Raw genomic sequence first — 18,971 nt, 5'->3', positions numbered from 1 at the left:
TACTGTATATGCTGCTCCTTTCCTAATATAGCCAATGACTGTACCATCAACAATCCCTTCTCTTTTCCCCTCAAAGCGTTCAATAAAAACTCAATCGATAATCTGGGATGTTTTTGTAGTGCTTGTGTAGGTTTAGTGTCTGCTATAAAAAAAGTTGATGTAAAAGACAAGCCGAGAGATTCCACTTCACGCAGTAAAAACATTTTCAATTAAAAACCTTTCAGCAATGTGAGAGTTTGATAAACAGGCATGAAATGAAACATTCATAAAATGTTTCTCAGGCAATTTATAGGCTGGCAATTAAAACAAGCGCTTGGACTCACCTCTCGAAACCAATCTGTCGTATCGACTTCTCCCACGCCGAACCTGGTGAATAGAAAAGATAAAGCTTTACTATAGCGTGAGTGTTTGAGCGATTCAGCGATAACCGCCAGCGCCGAGGGCTCTCATTAAACAATGACAAGAGAAAAGGTGAACTTCATTATCAAACTACAGGGTCACTGAAGGTCATTCTGGGAATTAATGAATCTAGTGATGATTAATGTGACGAGACCTTTAAAAAGAGCAAGACAATATATTTAAAGAGAAACGCTCTTCAATTCAATTACTCTTTGCTCTTTAATTTATTAATTTAGTTGATTTCTAAGTGAAGTAAAAATAAATACAAAAATATATATGTAAATAAATATATAAAAGCATTAACTGATACCAGTATAGTCCTATTGATTAAAATTAATGCATTTATTTAACAATACATCAACCATTTTTTAATTCAACCAAATTAAAAAAATAATAAATAAATAATTCTAGAAAATTAAGAAAAACATAAATATATAAAAATAGACGTATACCAATATAATCATATTGATAAAATGTATATATTTATTTAACAATATATCAACCATTTTTTAATTCAACCAAATTTTTTTTTTTTTAAATATAATATTTAAAGATATTTGTTATACATAGTTACATACATATATAAATCCAGACATTAACTGACACCAATATAGTCATATTGATATAATTAATACACTTATTTAACACATATCAACCATTTTTGTAATTCAACCAAATTAAAACTAAATATAATAAATAAATAAAAATAATTCTAGAAAAATTAATAAAAACATAAATACATAAAAATAGACTTATACCAAATATAGTCATATTGATAAAATTAATACATTTATTTAACAATATATCAACCATTTTTTAATTCAACCAAATTTAAAAAAATTATAGTATTTAAAGATATTTCTTATACATAGTTACATACATATATAAATCCAAACATTAACTGACACCAACAAAGTCATATTGATATAATTAATACATATATTTAACCTTTTTTTTATTCAACCAAGTTAAAAGACTTAAAATAAACAATTAAAATTTAAATAACCAATTAAAATAACTTTAAAATAAAATAAAATTTAAAGAAATATATCAATAGATCACATTAACTGAATCATATTGATATAATTAATACATTTCTGTAACATTTCCATATTTTAAGTAGCTGTGATCTTGCACACTTAAGCTGTAGACTTTACTATGGTAAAGGGGGTTTAGACACTTCATGTCTTGCCTAACAATACCTCTTAACCATGGTAAAATCACTGTAAAACATATTGCTTTATGTCTATCTTATTTTATTTTATTTGAAAAGGGACAGTGCACATCACTTGCCATAAGCACTAGTGTCTGCCATCCATAAAGCCAGCTCAACTTAGACGTGTCTGTATTATTTACAGTAATCACAAATCAATACGTCAGACTGTGTTTCTTCGCAGATTAGGAGAGTAATTATAGGTATTGAATAGCTTAAGTACTGTTACAGACGGGACTCAATATCACATTCAAATCACACCAATATAACGCCGACAGCAAACCTACTGGGAAGAACGCAAATGTAATGAGGATCTATTTTCAGAAAGAAAAAGGAAAGACAAATGGATGTCATTTCAATCCATTAAGGAGGATCGAAACCTTTCAAACGTCACGGTCAAAATTCAACAAACACGATTCATTCGTAACACCATTATTACTGTAACTAGTGATAATGACGTGTTATCATGTTGGAGATACTAGTTAGACACGAAGGTGACTTAAATGTGACACTGTGATAAATGATATGATATATTATGATGGACACCCAGACATACTGTGTTAAGGTCAAATGTCAGGACAGAATTAACAAGAAAGTGTCTAAATAAAACAAAATGTCTAATCATCAGCTGTGAAAAGGGTTATAAAAGAAAAGGTGAACCGCTTCCCAGAATCAGTAAATAGTCTTCAGTCTCTGCGGGACGTGAGTAATGTCTTTTTGTTCAGACGGGAACAATCGGAGGGTAAAGACAAATCTAAGTGGCACATTTCCCATAATCCTCTCTCACAGTTATTTAAAGTCAAGCTTGTGATAGACCAAACATATCTTCATGTTTAACTGTTCCAGTACATTGCATTAAAAACTGGGCCTGGAAATGAGAAGCCCTTTGGTATTTCTTTCAAGGTTCATTAATGGCATATTTGTTTTGCATATAAAATTTTCAAAGCATCAATAAAACGGTTCAGCCAGAACCTTGATAAATGGTCGTTTTTAGCTGGTTTTGAGGTTATAAATGTCTAGGGGCCCTATTTTAACGATCTGAAACGCAAGTATCAAAACGCAAAACGCAAGTAACTTTGTGGGCGGATGTCGCAAATCTAAAATGTGTTGGTCTGAAGTAGCTTCATTACTCATAGGTGTGGTTTGGGCGTAACGTGAAATAAACCAATCAGGGGTGCGTTTCCCAACAGCATCGTTGGCCAACTATGGTCACAAGTTCATCGCAATGTCTATTGAACTCTATTGGTAACGACGGAACTTGCGCCCATAGTTGGCCAACGATGCTTTCGGGAAACGCACCCCAGAGCGACATCTCACATTCCCTTTAAGAGCAGGTGCGCTTGTTCCATGGCGGATTGCTATTATAACGGCGGATTTGCCAGCAGCGGTTCACAGCCGAGGAGACCGACGTTCTCGTCAGGGCCGTAAAACACAGAGAAGTGACATTGGGGATGGAGAAACACACCCAAATTAGCTTCGGTTAAACAGGCGTATGATAATTTGGGTAAATGTGTAAGCTAGATTTATGCCTATTTTTTCACATCTTCATGGACACCACAATGGTTTCCCTCGTGTGGTAATATTTTTCCTTGTAATAATGTAGCCTATGATTTGCAAAAATGAAAACTGCTGCATCTGTGTATATGAGAGAAGCAAAGTGTGTTGTGCACATGCTACATTATGGCCAAGCATGCGCCCTTAAAATAGCATCTGAATAACATGCGCAACGCGCCACTGACTTTAGACGAGGTTTCTCCTGGTCAGTGGCGGAATTGTTTTCTGAAACTGCAAAATAGCACCAGGGAACGTTTGCGCCGGAACACGCCTCCTCTTTTCACTGAACCGCCCCCGGGAGCGCAAGTTCATTCCCTAATTTACCGACGTGCGTCTGTGGAGGGAAAAGTCGGGTGCAAAATAGGAATGAAACATGCGTCGGTGTACAAAGTCAATTGCGCTGGGTGCAAGATAGGGCCCAATATCTCAATCTAATGTTCCCCTTTGCCGGCTGTCAGAGAAATATATTGTCAGTTCATCTTAATTCGACTGGTCCATAATTCATGCCTGGCAGTGAAATGATAAAATAAGCGTGGTCAGCAGAAGGAGGTCAGAGGAGCGATGAAGGTCAGAGGTCAGTGACCCCTGAGCACGGCTCTGTCCTCCTCTCAACAATGAAGAAGAGGTCTTTATTCCCAGTGTGAAAGACACTTGGGTTTGTTCTACTGATGTGTGGCCAACTTGCTCAAAACTGTTCATAACTTGATAAGCTATTAAACCGTTTATTAAACCGTTTCACAGTCACACACACGTGCAAACTTATTGTCTGGGACCTCTATGGGCTAAAAAGCTTTTACAGTCATATGCCATAAGAGCGAATTTCACAGAAATGTCCAGGTCACACATCTTTTAAGATTGAACATTAGTCTGGGGAGTCTGCTATGTATTTTCTACTGCACAAGAGGCGTGATCAACGGCTAGTTCAAATGACACTGTACGCAATTGGATAGTCCTTCAACCAATCAGACCAACGATCCAGACAGGAAACGTGAAATCAAACGTGTTGGTTTGTAGCATTGATCAGCGGTTTTGCAGAAGCAGCAATGGCATCTAGCGATTTTTGCAGGTTGTATAAATAAAAAACATGAAAGTGAGTGGTATTTACACCCACTCGAGCGATTTGTTTGCTAAACTAAAGAAGCCATTGAGCATCGTCGAATCATATTAAATATATAAATAAAAAAACAAAATAACATTCATATAATATATAATACTATATATATATATAATAAAATATATTTTTATAATAATAATATTTAATTTATTTTTATTTCATTTTTTTGAGTGACATGTGACCTTAGACTGGGTTAAACCCAGCCGATCTGCCGGCGATTAAGTAAATATTAATATAAAACAAAATATGAAATAAAATTATTTTTTATTATAAAATATATTTAATTATGTGTTAAAAAATAATTAATCAATAGTAAAAAAAAATTATTAAATAAGATACATAAAATAAAATAAAAAATAATGGTAATTTTATCATTGTACTGTCAAAAATCTAAAATTATTATATATTTTTTTATTTAATACAAATTAAATTGAATTAAATTATTTAAAATAAAATACAAATTCAGCAACAACTTTTGCCATGCCAGTAGATAATAATAATTCTACTAGCACAACTTTCTAGTCATCAACACTGAAATAACATGATCAGTTGATGACACTTTATTATGGAGCATGAACTTAAGGAAACCTCGATGAACCATAAAGTAAGGAAGTGTAACTTACAGCTGAAGTTAGCACTGATGGTTTCTCCAGCCAGCAAACTGTGGATTGTGATTTGATAGATGATGTGGATGAAGAGGAAGCTCATACTGCAGAAGCATAAAGACATCAGCAAGTGCCCCGTGTGGCCTGGAGGAGAAACAGCAACAGAACAACCATTAACGGTCAGTCAGTTCTTCTGATTCGTGTCCGACATTTGATGAACCATTTTATCTCAAACTTATCATGGAAGTCATAGTGGTGTAGTGAAAAAAGAAAATGTTGTCATTATTTACACTCTCATTTCTTTCTTGAGAAACAGTTCCACAGAAAAATAAAAACATAAATAACAGTAAATAACAGAATTCCATCATTTTTAGGTGAATTATTCCTTTACTCCAGAATGATTGTCCCTGTAATAAATGTTTTGCAAATCATTTTGGACAAAAATATCTGCTAAATGACTTAATGTTTGTTAATATTTCATAAGAGACTTAGAGGGAGCAAATGTAAGAGTTTTAAGACCAGCACAAATTAATGCATACATCAAAAACCCATGCAATCTCAAAATAAATCATGATCTATATCAGTTTTTTTTTTTTTTTTACATGCTGCGGTACACGTTCAGATTTAAATTGCTCAAGAGATGTTTTATTCTGGTTATGCATATGTACTGAAATTGCTTTATGCACTATATCAATAGGCCTACATATGAATTTCAGGTCATTGGATATTGGACTTTTAATTATAAACAAGCAAGAAATACACCAGGACTCTTATTTTGAAAAGCCTATGCGTCGCGTTCAGCTGCATAAAATATAAACTCTTACAACCATCTACAACATATTATAATATAAACACCATAAAGTAAACATTGTCATAATTCATCAACAGTAAACAAGCAATCGCATGACATAAATGCGCATTATTCATTGATTGCGAACTACTCTGAAACCGCAAGCCTGTGACGTTTTCACTTTGAAAGTGAAGCGCTAATATTTATTTCATTAAATCATCGGCTTTTGAAGTTTAACAATCACATTCCATCCAAAATTCCCAAAAGACTTATGTTATACCATTAAAGAAATTAAAGACAAGATTAGTTCCAGACTAAAATGCATGTTTGAGCCATTTTAACTAAAAGCGATTTGCACTGAAATAAATTAAAATAAAATAAAATTAAACAAAACATAAATAAATACAATTTAATTAAACATAAAATAAAATAAAACAAATAAAATAATAAAATATTAGCATATATATATATATATAAACTAATAAAATAAAATATTACATAATAAAACTAATATAAAATTAAATAAAAAATGCATGAACTAATTTTTTGTTAAAAAATATATTTTATTATATATAATAAATAATATATATATAAAAATTGGCATATCTTACATTATGTAAGTGCCATTGTTTTATCTTAAGATGCACACAAGTAATGTTTTTTTCTAAGGCAAGTTTATAAAAGCTACTTGAATGTCCTAAATGAACTAACGCCGGTTTCACACCGCAAGCGTCAGCGGCGCGTGAGCAGCGCGTATTTTTTTCGGCGTCCATGTTATTCAATGAGTGCATTCACATCGCACGCAGAAGCGGCGCGGCAGCGCATAGCAGGAGCAGAGCAGGAACAGCAGTGCAGCGATAGTTTCGGCGCCCAGTCTATTTTTAACGCGCCGCTTACGCTGAATTAAAGTGACACGCATTGATCAAGGCCAAAATACACCGCAGTTTTACCCCAAAAGCGCATTGATGATATCTATTGTGTTTTAAACAGTCACTCAAATGACCAACAGCAATTTAAAAAGAAAACAAATGTCCAAAAACAAACTTGTTGCCCCAACAATAAAAACAAAGACGAATCAAAAGTTATACAAATGAAATGATTAATAAAATAAGCTTCTTGACAAGTCTTTTCTCTTAAATGTATTTGAAAACGAAATAAAGCAATGCCAACTCACCCTGATTATAGAGTACTCTGTCTGTACACAACCCGCGGTTCAGCCGCGCGTGACAAACGCTGCCAGTGTGAAAGCAAAACGCGCGTGTCCTGCTCCTGCTCACCATACGCACTGCTCCTGCTCTGCTCACGCTCTGCTATCGCGTGCAGTGTGAAACCGGCGTAAGGCTTAATCTAAGCCCTGTCTGTAAAACCACAGGCCTTTAAATCTAACATTGGATCTAACTGAATTTTAGACATTTTTTAAGGACCCACAGGGAAGCAAAATTCAGATGGAACACAAATCCGCTTCTAGAACGTAACGCAAAGATCTCAAACAAGTTGAGAAATAACTAATAAAATCAGAATACATTCTACTCAATGAAAGCGTGGATGTGTACACGGATCCGGCTGCTCCACACACGTCTTTATAAAGCAGCTCCAGCTATTTGAGCTGATGCTAATGGAGCTTGTGTTACTGCTTTCCCTCAGCTGAAGCGTTCGCTGTTGTTCTTACAAGACCAACAACAGCTAATCGTGAGAGCCTCTTTGTTTTAGCACTCTCAAATAGCATAACACCAAGGTCAAATGAAGTATTAAAGTATTTTTAGAGTGTTTTTCTCTACCAACAATCGATATTTTCCAATGCGGCGCGGGCCTGAGCATGGCTGCGCGAACCATCACATGTAATGCGTCTTAATGGAGATCATTTTAGCCACAAGTGAGACATAATCGTAAGAATCCAGACGGTGAGAAGCGCTGCCAGATGCTGGCTATTCGTCCTCGGCCTGGGATACGGCTTGTCCTGATTTACTCTAGAAAACACACAGTGTGCAAAATCATTTGTGTTCATTTGTCCCTAACCGAGGTGAGGGGTTGTTAGTTTATGTGTAGTTTAGCAAGCAGATCTCTGCCAAGACCTTCATTTATGCCACATATTTCATCCACATTCAGTGCATCTCAAACCCTGCATCTCTCCTGACTGCCGTAAACTTTCAATTGACGGTGCAGTTTTTGCCACCACTGCAGCAACTTCAGGTTTTATTTGGGGCCTTAAAGACTCCAGCGGCCTTATAACCCTGTAAAGCCTGACATATGAAATCAAAATCAGCAAAAAAGTAATGTTTATTGAACCTCTAGAAAAAAAAACCTTGGGTAGATATTATTTGATGCATCAGGCTTTTATAGTGTGATATAGTGAGGATAAAACAGTTCAGTTTTAGTCAAACTGAAGATAAATATACAATTTGGAGCAGATATTTATATGGCCAAAAGCGCAGGGTCAGAGGTCACTCTTCCGCCAGAACTAGACTCGCGTACGGATGTTACCGGAAGCCAGTGATTAAAGTTTATGAAGGTATAAATATGAATATTTTTCGTACAAAAACGCATGGTTTTGCTTCAGAGGAACTTTATTAACACCCTGGAGTCGTATGGATTACTTTTTATGATGGATGGACACGCTTTTTAGGTACCATTCACTCCCATTACAAAGCTAGGATATTTTTTATATAACTCTGATTGTGTCCAAGAAAGTCATTTACACTTAGGGTTGCTTAAGGGTGAGTAAATTATGGGAACATTTTCATTCTTGGATGAAATAACCCTTTAATTTTGTGGGCAAGATGTTGACGTCTCAGAATCTCCTTCAAGAGTATTTTGACATGTAAAAACATTAAGGTTATTGGCTCGATTCCTAAGGAATTTACATACTAACTAAATGTAAAGCTTCAATGCATCTGTCAAATGTGTAATACCGGATAAGATAGCGAATGCACACAATGGGCCCTATCTTACATCCGGCGCAATGCAGCATCAAGCGCGATGCAAGTGTGTTTTGCTAGTTTCAGCCCGACGCAGTTATCATTTTTACATCCTGCACCACGTTGTTTAAATAGCAAATAGATTTGCAAACATTTGTGCGCCCATGACCTTCTGGTCTGACAACGAGGTATGTTCTGGCGCGTTGCTATTTTGAGGCAACAGAACTGAGCCATTGACCAACTGAACCCTGGTCTAAAGTCAATGGTGTAATATATATATATTTTTTGTTATTTAAAGAGTGCGTCAGTAATGTGCGCCTATAGGCGGGTCCTCAACACGCGCACACTCTGCTTATTAAACAAACAGGGATGCACAGCAGCACACAAACATGCCAAAATTAAAAGGATTACAATGTAAAAGATTATTATTGTGTACATAAAGATAGGGTGGAATCCGGCTTGTCCTGTAGATGTTCTGCTTGCGCACTTTAACCTCGCGCACGAGCAGATCCGTTTGCGCTGTGGAGACGCGTTCGGTCTTTCCACGATCAAATTCCGTCAGGTAAATAGCGAATCTGCCATGGCGCAACTGGCATTTAAAGGGAATGCGAGATGAGACTCTGATTGGTTTAACGCACGTAAATCCCAAAACACACCCATTACTCATTAAGAGAACAGGGACAACTCTTTTAGACCATGAGCCTGGCGCAACGACCATTTTTCCTGTCGTTAAAGTAGCAAAAGTGGATTTGGACTCACCCTAAGTGAACTTGGCCCCTGCGCTTCAGACCATGCGCTTAGATCGTTAAAATAGGGCCAGAGAAAGCTTAAATAACATCTGCCTACTGGGTTAAAACTATGGAAGGAAAATAAGAAAGTTACAGCAAATGTGTGGGACCTCAAATACACAGACACTTGATAGTTTCAGACAAAGATGAATCAAGCCAAGAGAAATACGACATAAAAAGTCACTTTATCTCCCTTATCTATATTCTTATCTATATTCCCAATAACTGGAAGGTTTCACGCTAAACAGAACCTGACAGAAGACATCGATTCACCTCAGTGTTGAGATAACATTACAGAAAAATACAGCCAATATCACACAGCTTCAGACATCAGATAAAACACTTGCCAAAATTGACGAATTCTTCTCCACTGACTAAAATAAACATCTTCAACCTTAATAAATCAGTGGTTTTAGAGTAGAAATATTCCTTGAATCATATGAAGGAATTGAATTTTATTTGTTAAATAATTTATATTTATATATATATATATATATATATATATATATATATATATATATATATATATATATATATATATATATATATATATATATATACCACTACAGGACTATATTTTTATTTTTATTAATCAAAAATACAGAAAAAAACTGTAATATATTATTAAAATTTAAATTGCCTGTTTTCTTTTTTAATATACTTTAAATGTTCATTTATTCCTGTGATCAAAGCTGTATTTTCAGCATCATTACTCCAGTCTTCAGTGTCACATGATCCTTCAGAAATCATTCGAATATGATGATTTTTCTTTATCAATGTTGGAAACAGTTGTGCTGCTTTCTTTTTTATTTATAACCTGTGATACTTTTTTCAGAACTCTTTGATGAATAAAAGTTAAAGTATTTATTTAAAATAGAAATATATACACACACACGTATAATATTCGTATAATAATAGTATAGTATAATTTTCCAGGCATAGGTTAGACCTAAAATGTGCTTAAAATTTGAAATGAAACGTGACCAGGATGCAAAAGTGGACTCAATTCTATAAAGACTATCAATGTATTTGATCATAGGAACAGAGTAAGTCATTCATTCAAAGCCTCTGAACTGTTTTGTCTTGTAAACAAAGCAGAAATACAGAAGTGCGTGTGTGAATCTGGGTTTGCATGCACCACTTTTTCCACAGACACCTGAAGGCATTTCTATTTTCCAATTGCATAATCAGAAATCTCATATTAACAGCACTAACAGCATCCCATATTATTGTTTTTTTTTTATAGTCTACATTTCCAATATTTGCATAATTCCCACAGCCAGAATCCCAGTAAGGCCTGATGAATCTGTGTGAATCCCAGCATGCATTCCTCTTACTATGAGCACAGGTCTACTGAACTATTGATGAGTGCGAGTAGACCACTTAAAATGTCCTGTCCTCTTCCTCTTTCTTCTTATTCCATGAAAACCTTCTCTTATACATAATTAACAATCGGCAAACAAGCATCCGTACGCACCTCCATGAACAGAGCAGAAATGGACCATAAAACAACACTGTACTTACTCTAATGTATATTACATTATATTTACAATAAACTTCCTACTGTTCAAAGGCTAAGATTTCTTTGTTAAAGCAATTAATACTTTTAATAAGCAAGAACTCGTTAAATTGATCAAAAGTGACAGTAAAAACATTTATGTTACAAAGATTTCTGTTTCAAATAAAGGCATTCTTTTGAACTTTATACCAATATCTTTATATAACTTTGTAAAATTATTAGGCACAACTGTTTTCAACATTGATAATAATCAGAAATGTTTTTTGATCATCAAATCATCATATTAGAGTGATTTGTGAAGGATCATGTGACACTGAAGACTGGAGTAATGATGCTGAAAATGCAGCTTTGATCACAGGAATAAATGACATTTTACTATATATATTCACATAGGCAACAGTTATTTTAAATTGTAATAATATTTCACAGTTTTACTGTATTTTTGATCAAATAAATTAAGCCTTGGTGAGCATATAAAGAGACTTTCAAAATGTACAGACTTTTGACCATTAGTGTGACTAATACTAGAATTAAATTCAAAGTATTAATTTCACTATGTTGATTTGTTTCTAACATAATTTATGCATAAAATTCGACCCTGAACTTTCTGTTCAACCCCAATTGTGACATTTAAATAACGCACATTATTTCTTTGACATCATATTTAAGGGAGTGACATCACAAAAGTGTTTTGGATCACATGATTCAAACTGAGTTAATGTTTGTCTTTTATATTGGTCTTAACAAGCTCTATTATGGGATTTAACCAGTCAGTTTCTCTAAGACTTAAATCTTCCTCGTCTCAGTGGATTAACACAGATTTAGTGTAATGTTCTTGTCAATTATTCAGCGTGATCAGCACATCTTCATTACACCCTAAATCTCGATTCTCCTCTCGAGCGCGTGAAGTTCTTCCCTCTGAACACAAGCACGGATCATGATCTACAGGGCTGTCGTGGTTTCAATGAATGTTTTGTTAACGCTTCTGCTCCATTAGATTTCCTGCATGAGGCACTAAAGCCGGTTTCAGGAGAAGACGGATGCTCCTCGGACTGGTGACACTTAGGGAAGAGTTAGTGTTGTCTTACCTTGCATGGTGATGCTGGAGGGCTCTGGGAAGAGAGGGATGAGGAGGAGGTAGAGGAGGTAGATGAAGGACAGCACATTGTACCTGAACAGACATGCTGTGGAGAGAAGATATCAAAACACATATTATTAGAGTAATCTAGAGTAAATATATAGATTAAAAAAAGCACACATACTGCATTATACATTTTTAACAAACATAAAAAGCCTGAAATGATGCTAACATTGATGAGAATATGTTCAAGTATATAATAGATAGATGTATGTATGGATGGATGTATGTATGGATGGATGGATGGATGGATGGATGGATGGATGGATGGATGGATGGATGGATGGATGGATGGATGGATGGATGGATGGATGGATGGATGGATGGATGGATGGATGGATGGATGGATGGATGGATGGATGGATGGATGGATGGATGGATGGATGGATGGATGGATGGAACGACAGACAGACAAACGGACAGATCAATAAATCTGATTTCCGGAATATTCTTTTTTTCAATCGGTTTTCAAAGTATAACTTCAGGTTTGCATCATTTTGGATCTGCCAAGATTTAAAGTACATATTAATACATAAACACCATAATTTTAAGAATTAATGTTTTAATATGAAGAGTACAATGCCTGTGAGAATACGCTCTCGTTCACAGGCCTTTAGTTCTGCCACACATGCTGAGAGTTTTCCAGAGTTTCCTGATTCTTTCTTTCCATGAGCCGTGGGCTCGACTCTTCACTGCGCTCAGAGGAGTTAATAATGTAAAACTGTTGTGACACGGCTGGATTTTAACAACTAGACTCTACTAGAAAAGTAATCGCATTCTTCAGAGTTGTTGTTAATCTCGCATGTTTGCCATTTTATGAGCAGAGACTGGGAATATTACACACATTTATTTCACTACCAAACATGGACCTCATCTGAACCTGACAGCAATTACATCCTATTCTCTGGACATGTCCAAACACGGCAAATACAAGAGTCCCATTACATCATGTAAAAACAGCCAAAATACTACTTATATTGTTTAAGATTGGTAAATATCCAATACATCTCTATTCCCTGCTATAAAACCCACATTAGTGACAGAAAAAGCAAGAACGACAATAAAAGTGCAGATATCACGACCACAGGGATCTTCCTCTGCTATTATCAGTAACAAGAGTCGTAAATATTGAAACACACTGGCACAATATGGAAAGGTGATATTAAAAAGACAACTAAAATCCAGTATAAACACAAACAGTTTATGTGCACATAAAATAAAAGGCTCTGAAGAGACAGTTTGTGCCAATTATGGATATAGTTATTGTAAGGAATTTAATGATTCTGCCTCCGATTTAACGATTCCAGTCCCTTAATGATTCCATTAACGAGTGCTTAAGTACTATATAAAATAACTATTATGCAAACATATTATTTACATATATTACAAATGTTTTCCCGTTTTTGAACAAAATTGCTCTTCAATAATAAAACCTTGAATTCAATGCAGTTCATTCTGGATAAAAGCATGTGTGAATAGAAAATATTTAACACAGTCATTATTAAAAACTAAACACAATGACCTTTAATATTTAAACACTGAAATGAAGAACCAAAAATGTAAGAACCTTTTTCAATATTAACTCAAGAACCGTGTACGCTATTGTTAAAATAGATATATTAAAATAAATACTATAATAATTATAATAATAATATCTGATACACACACCAACCCTGTTGTAAAAAATGATTTAAATAAATAATAAATTAGATATTCTGATTAAAATATTTGATTAGAAATATACATATATTTCATAATATATGCATTGCACACACACACACACACACACACACACACACACACTACAACCCTGTTGTAAAAAAAATGATTTAAATAAGTAATATTATAATAAAAAATATTTGATTAGAAATATACATGTATTTCATTATATGCGCATTGCACAAGCACACGTACACACACACACACACGTGTATATATACAATTTTGTGTGTGATGCACAGTAGCCAATATATAGTAATGTATAAGATTAATTAACTATCAACTATGTGCAACAGAGATAATATAATTTGGAGTCTGTAGAAATATTGAGCCTTTGACAGAAAAGCGCTGTGCCGTTGGTTCAGGCGGACAGCAGACACACTGGTGCGAGAGAGATAAGTGCAGGACCACTAAACACAGAGATGGAGGCCATTAAACTCAGTCTTATAGATTACAGCACAGACATTCATCCTGATAATAAACCAAGAGCAGCAGCGCACAGGAAAACACACGGTTAGACACCGGTTCAATCCGGATCGCGTCACCTGAGGCCAAAACGCTCAAACACTCTTGAAAAGTTGAAAACATTATGTGAGTTTTGCACAAGCAAACACCACTCTGTGAAAAGAAGCCAGGCCGAAATATGAAAATGCATCAAATACTGTATTTTTGACAATATTTCCTTCCTTTTTTTTTTTGCACTAATGCATCACATACTGCACTGCACAAACACATCTAATCAGATATTTTCTTTTTAACATGATGCTTCTGTCATGGACAGTTAACTTGAGATGATAATGAAAATGTGGCTAAATCAAAATCCCATCTTAATTCCTTCACAACGCTTCGGTCATGTAATTCCTTAAGTAGCAAAACCACACTGACCACCGCGTTCAAACCATGATCCATCTCAGGAATAATTGATGTTTCTGGAGAACTGAAAGCCTTTTCAGAGTGACAGCAGGAGAACTACTACACTTTTACACATTTTCTGATTTAAACCACAGACCTTTCGAAAAGACCCTGCAATAGAATTCAACCTGCTCCTCGGTTCATAAAAACAAACTAAATAATATTTAGAGTATTGAAAAAAATTTGTGTTGAATTTTCACTCAGAATCTTTGAGTAAATTTCACAATTAATTGGATGGATGGATGCATGGATGGATGGATGGAGTTTATAGCTATAAACACTGATAGTGATCAAAATAGAGTAAAATCGCCTTTTGAAACTTGACGCTTCAAATAAAGATTGTATCTTACATCGTTACACCAGTAGGTGGCGACAAGTGGCTGTTAGAAAAAAAGATTGGTCATTGAATCTTTCATTCAAGAGATTTGTTCAAAAACACTGATTTATCCAGTAATGAAACAAGTCATTGAATCATTCATTCAATATTGATTCAAAAACGCAGACTAATCCAATAATGAAACAAGTGAAGTCTTTATGAGCGAGCTGTTGAATCATCCGTTCAATATTCATTCAAAAACGAAGATTTGTAATGAAACAAGTGAAGTCTTTATGAGTGAGCAGTTGAATCGTTCATTTAATATTCATTCAAAAACGCAGATTTATCTAGTAATGAAACAAGTGAAATCTTCATGAGTGAGTCGTTGAATCATTCATTCAATATTCATTAAAAAAACACTGATTCATTCAGTAACGAAACAAGTGAAGTCTTTATGAGTGAGTCCTTAAATACTCTCAGAAAAAAAAAGGTACAAAATCTGTCACTGAGGTGATTCCCTTTCAAAAGGACACCTTTGTACCTAAAGAGTGCATATAAGTAACTTAAAGGCACATGTACTGGTACCAAAAGTGTACATATTAATACCTAAATGATACGTTTTTTGAAGGGTATCCCATCCCAGTGACAGCTTTTGTACCTTTTTGTCTGAGAGTGAATTATTCAATCAAAACGATTCAAATGAATTACATATACTTTTCAAATACACTGTTTTGTTTAGTTGTCTATTCAGAATCGTGACCTCCATTTAAAAAAGAAAAAAGAAAAAGTCGCTCAAAGATCTCTTGATCTGAGAGCTGTTAGTGCTGACGTCTGAACATGAACATTATTTGTTCCTGTCCGTCCTCTGTTATGTTTCCAGCGGATGACCTTTGCTTAGTACTACTTCAAGCCAAAAAATAAAATCATCAAATATTAAAGGTGTTTACGATAATGGGCAGCCGATTCTTCTCCGCTCTGATGCCACATTATTAATTCATGCAGTTAAAACGACTTTCCACCGATTAATGGAGATGCTCCACAGCTTGGCAATTGCGTTTGGAAGAAAAAAGAACGAATTGACTTAGGCTGTCAAGAGATACATTACCATCTTATAGAGTGCATCTTATCTGTACCTATAGGAAGAATCCGACTGAGAGAAAGAGTGTGTGTCCGCGTGCATGTGTGTGTGAATATCTGAGGGCTAATTATCTATAAATGAGGGAATGTGAATGTGGATTAACTGTGGGCAACCACAGATCTGATTAAGACCCTTAAACACACTGTAAAGCTTCTAGATTAATATCATGATGGTAAAAGCGACCGTGAGAACCAACAGTGAATCCAACAGCGTAAAAAACATCAGCAAAAGGCATGAAACCTTCGCGAATAAGATGTTTTCAATAATTTGAATAACATGTTTTCAAAAATTAAAACAGCACAACACACACTGTCCCTTCATGCATTATGATTATTTCACTGTACAAAAACATATTCTCTTGCTCAGTATTTTTGTCTTGCTTTCCGGTATAAATAAAATTCCTAAATCAAGATTTTTTTTGAGAAGACATTTACTTGAGAAGCAAAATGACTGAATGACTTTGAGTCATGCTTAAAACAAAATATATATATATATATATATATATATATATATATATATATATATATATATATATATATATGAATAAACACTGCAAAAAATGATTTTCTTGGTATTTTTGCCTCGTTTTTTTCGTTCAAATATCTAAAAATTCTTAAATCAAGATACATTTACTTGAGAAGCAAAATTACTTATACACACACATATATATACACAAACATACATATATATATATATATATATATATATATATATATATATATATATATATATATATATATATATATATATATATAATAAGCATTATTTAGTTAAGTATGTATGTATTAAGAACATACAGACAGGAATGATTTGATATGTGGGACATTTTAGAGCAGGTATCAAATATTAATAATAAAATGAGTGGGGGAAATGTGAAAATGTCTAAATAATGATCACTAAAAAGGATCCTACACAGGCTTTAATGGATAAAATAATTAATGAATAAAACAAACATTCCATATGTTTTGTGCAAAAGTCAATGTTGTCTCTTCAAACCACTGAGGGGTTTCAGTGTCAGTCAATAATCTATGAAACACCCCACAGAACAGTTAACCAGCCACAATCAGGAAAATACAGAACAAAAAGTCAAATAGAGATTCATTAGATGGATTAATGAATGTTCAGCCTGGTATGTTTCACATTAGATGACATTAAGAGAAAGTTCAGGCATAAAAAAAAATGGCATTACTCTATTAAAACAAATTGGACGCATGTTATTAAAAAACTTTATGTAGCAACCAGAGAATTGGTTAATTATTGTAACAGTTGTAACATGTTATATTTGGCATTTCTCTCTACTCAGAGCCAACATCTTATATCATATTATTTTGTTAAGTAAATAATCTACCTAATCTTTATCTACTGAAATAATATAATGCATTGGGAAAATGGAATTGCACATAAGATGAGTTGTCATAAGGTCTATTTTTCAGTAACTATCAAGTTTTGAGTCAAAACTAATTATGCAAATAATTGTTTTCGCTTACAGTAGCTTTGTATGTTGGTTTCAAACACTTCCATAAATGAAGACAAATTGACATTTACATCCTAAAAAAATGCAATTTTATCAACTTAATTACAATTTCTGAGCCATTAACAATGATTAAACCCCTTTCATTAATTGTTTTGTGATATATAACTGTATTAGTGTTTACAGAAAACACCCTAAATAGCCAACAATAGATTTTAAATGCATATATGTTGTTAAAAAAGTATTTTATGTTTCTTAACAGAACAAAATGGCAATAAAAAAAAACAAAACCCTGAGAAGTATTCACTATATAAAAGCGTGACAACTAGCCCCAGTCTCTCCAATGTGCTTTTCTTACACACTTTTTTGTACTTGCATGGGCTCAAATAAATAAATAAATAAATAAATAAATAAATAGATTAATTAATTAATTAATTAATACATTTAACATTTACTTGGTGATTAATATGAACAGTGGTACCGCAACATTTCACAAAAATAATTTCAACCAAAAGTGGAAAGAACTTAAAAATGTCCAACTTTTCAACTTCAAAACTTAAGTTCAGTTGCTGTTTTTACAAGACATTTCAACTTAAATTATATTAAACTGACTTAAAAATCGAGTTCAATCTCGTAACTCGTTAAAAAAGTTTAAATTGCTTCGATTAGTTTACCGAGTAAAAGTAATGTAAAAACATATTTTGCCATGACTTATTGATCATATCATTTTTACAGTGAGTATATTAGATTTTATGAGTTTATAAATGGAACCATTAAGAAATACCAAATATACTAACGCTAATGACGTGCAGTGTTTCCTTCTGCACATGCAAACTTCTATTAACTTCCTTTAAATCATAATCTAGCACGTCGTTTCTCCCGCACCTGCTGCGTAACGGACACACTGCGCTAACGCTAAACCCCAGGTGTTGATGGACACACTCACCTGCCGCCAGACACACCGGCAACAGCACTCTGAAGACCAGACCACACACAATCTCAGAAGCCATCGCTCTCAGAAATGAAGGATGTCAGATGTCCTGAATCCGGGACAGGACGGCATCCTTCGAGCACCCTTACTCTTTATCCTCCATGCGTCCTGCATGAGTCCCGGCGGACACGAGGAGGACACTTCCAGTTAAGAGCTCCCTTTTGTACAAATAAAAACGCGTTAAAAGTCTGTCTCGAGTGGCTCAAGTGATGAATCTAACTCATGCTGATATAAAAACGTGTCTTCATCCAGGTTTTCTCGGAGCGCGCAGCGGACATCAGGCTCTCCAGCGGTGCGCGCGCGCGGGATGCGTCCGATAAAAACGCGTGTATCCTGAGAAAATGTGTCACACAAAAAACACTTCGTATCCTGAAGCACTAGTGAGAAAA

At 34.5% G+C, this 18,971-nt stretch overlaps 1 protein-coding gene across 1 annotated transcript in view; it reads right to left on the bottom strand.

The window, feature by feature from the left end:
• The window catches only part of piezo2b (piezo-type mechanosensitive ion channel component 2b), a gene marked incomplete at both ends in the record, with an annotated part of 108,352 nt that extends 89,751 nt beyond the window's left edge, over positions 1 to 18,601 (bottom strand). The window contains 4 exons of the mRNA XM_081373360.1: positions 324 to 366; positions 4,904 to 5,029; positions 11,986 to 12,081; positions 18,538 to 18,601. Of these exons, the coding sequence (XP_081229486.1) occupies positions 324 to 366; positions 4,904 to 5,029; positions 11,986 to 12,081; positions 18,538 to 18,601 (329 nt within the window). The remainder of the gene's footprint in view (positions 1 to 323; positions 367 to 4,903; positions 5,030 to 11,985; positions 12,082 to 18,537) is intronic.
• Between the last annotated feature and the right edge of the window lie 370 nt (positions 18,602 to 18,971).

The sequence above is a fragment of the Scardinius erythrophthalmus genome, assembly GCF_964197995.2.
Source record: "Scardinius erythrophthalmus genome assembly, chromosome: 9".
NCBI classification, from domain to species: Eukaryota; Metazoa; Chordata; class Actinopteri; order Cypriniformes; family Leuciscidae; genus Scardinius; species Scardinius erythrophthalmus.
The sequence above is the reverse complement of the archived record's forward strand: the minus strand, read 5'-3'. Positions and strand labels throughout refer to the sequence as shown.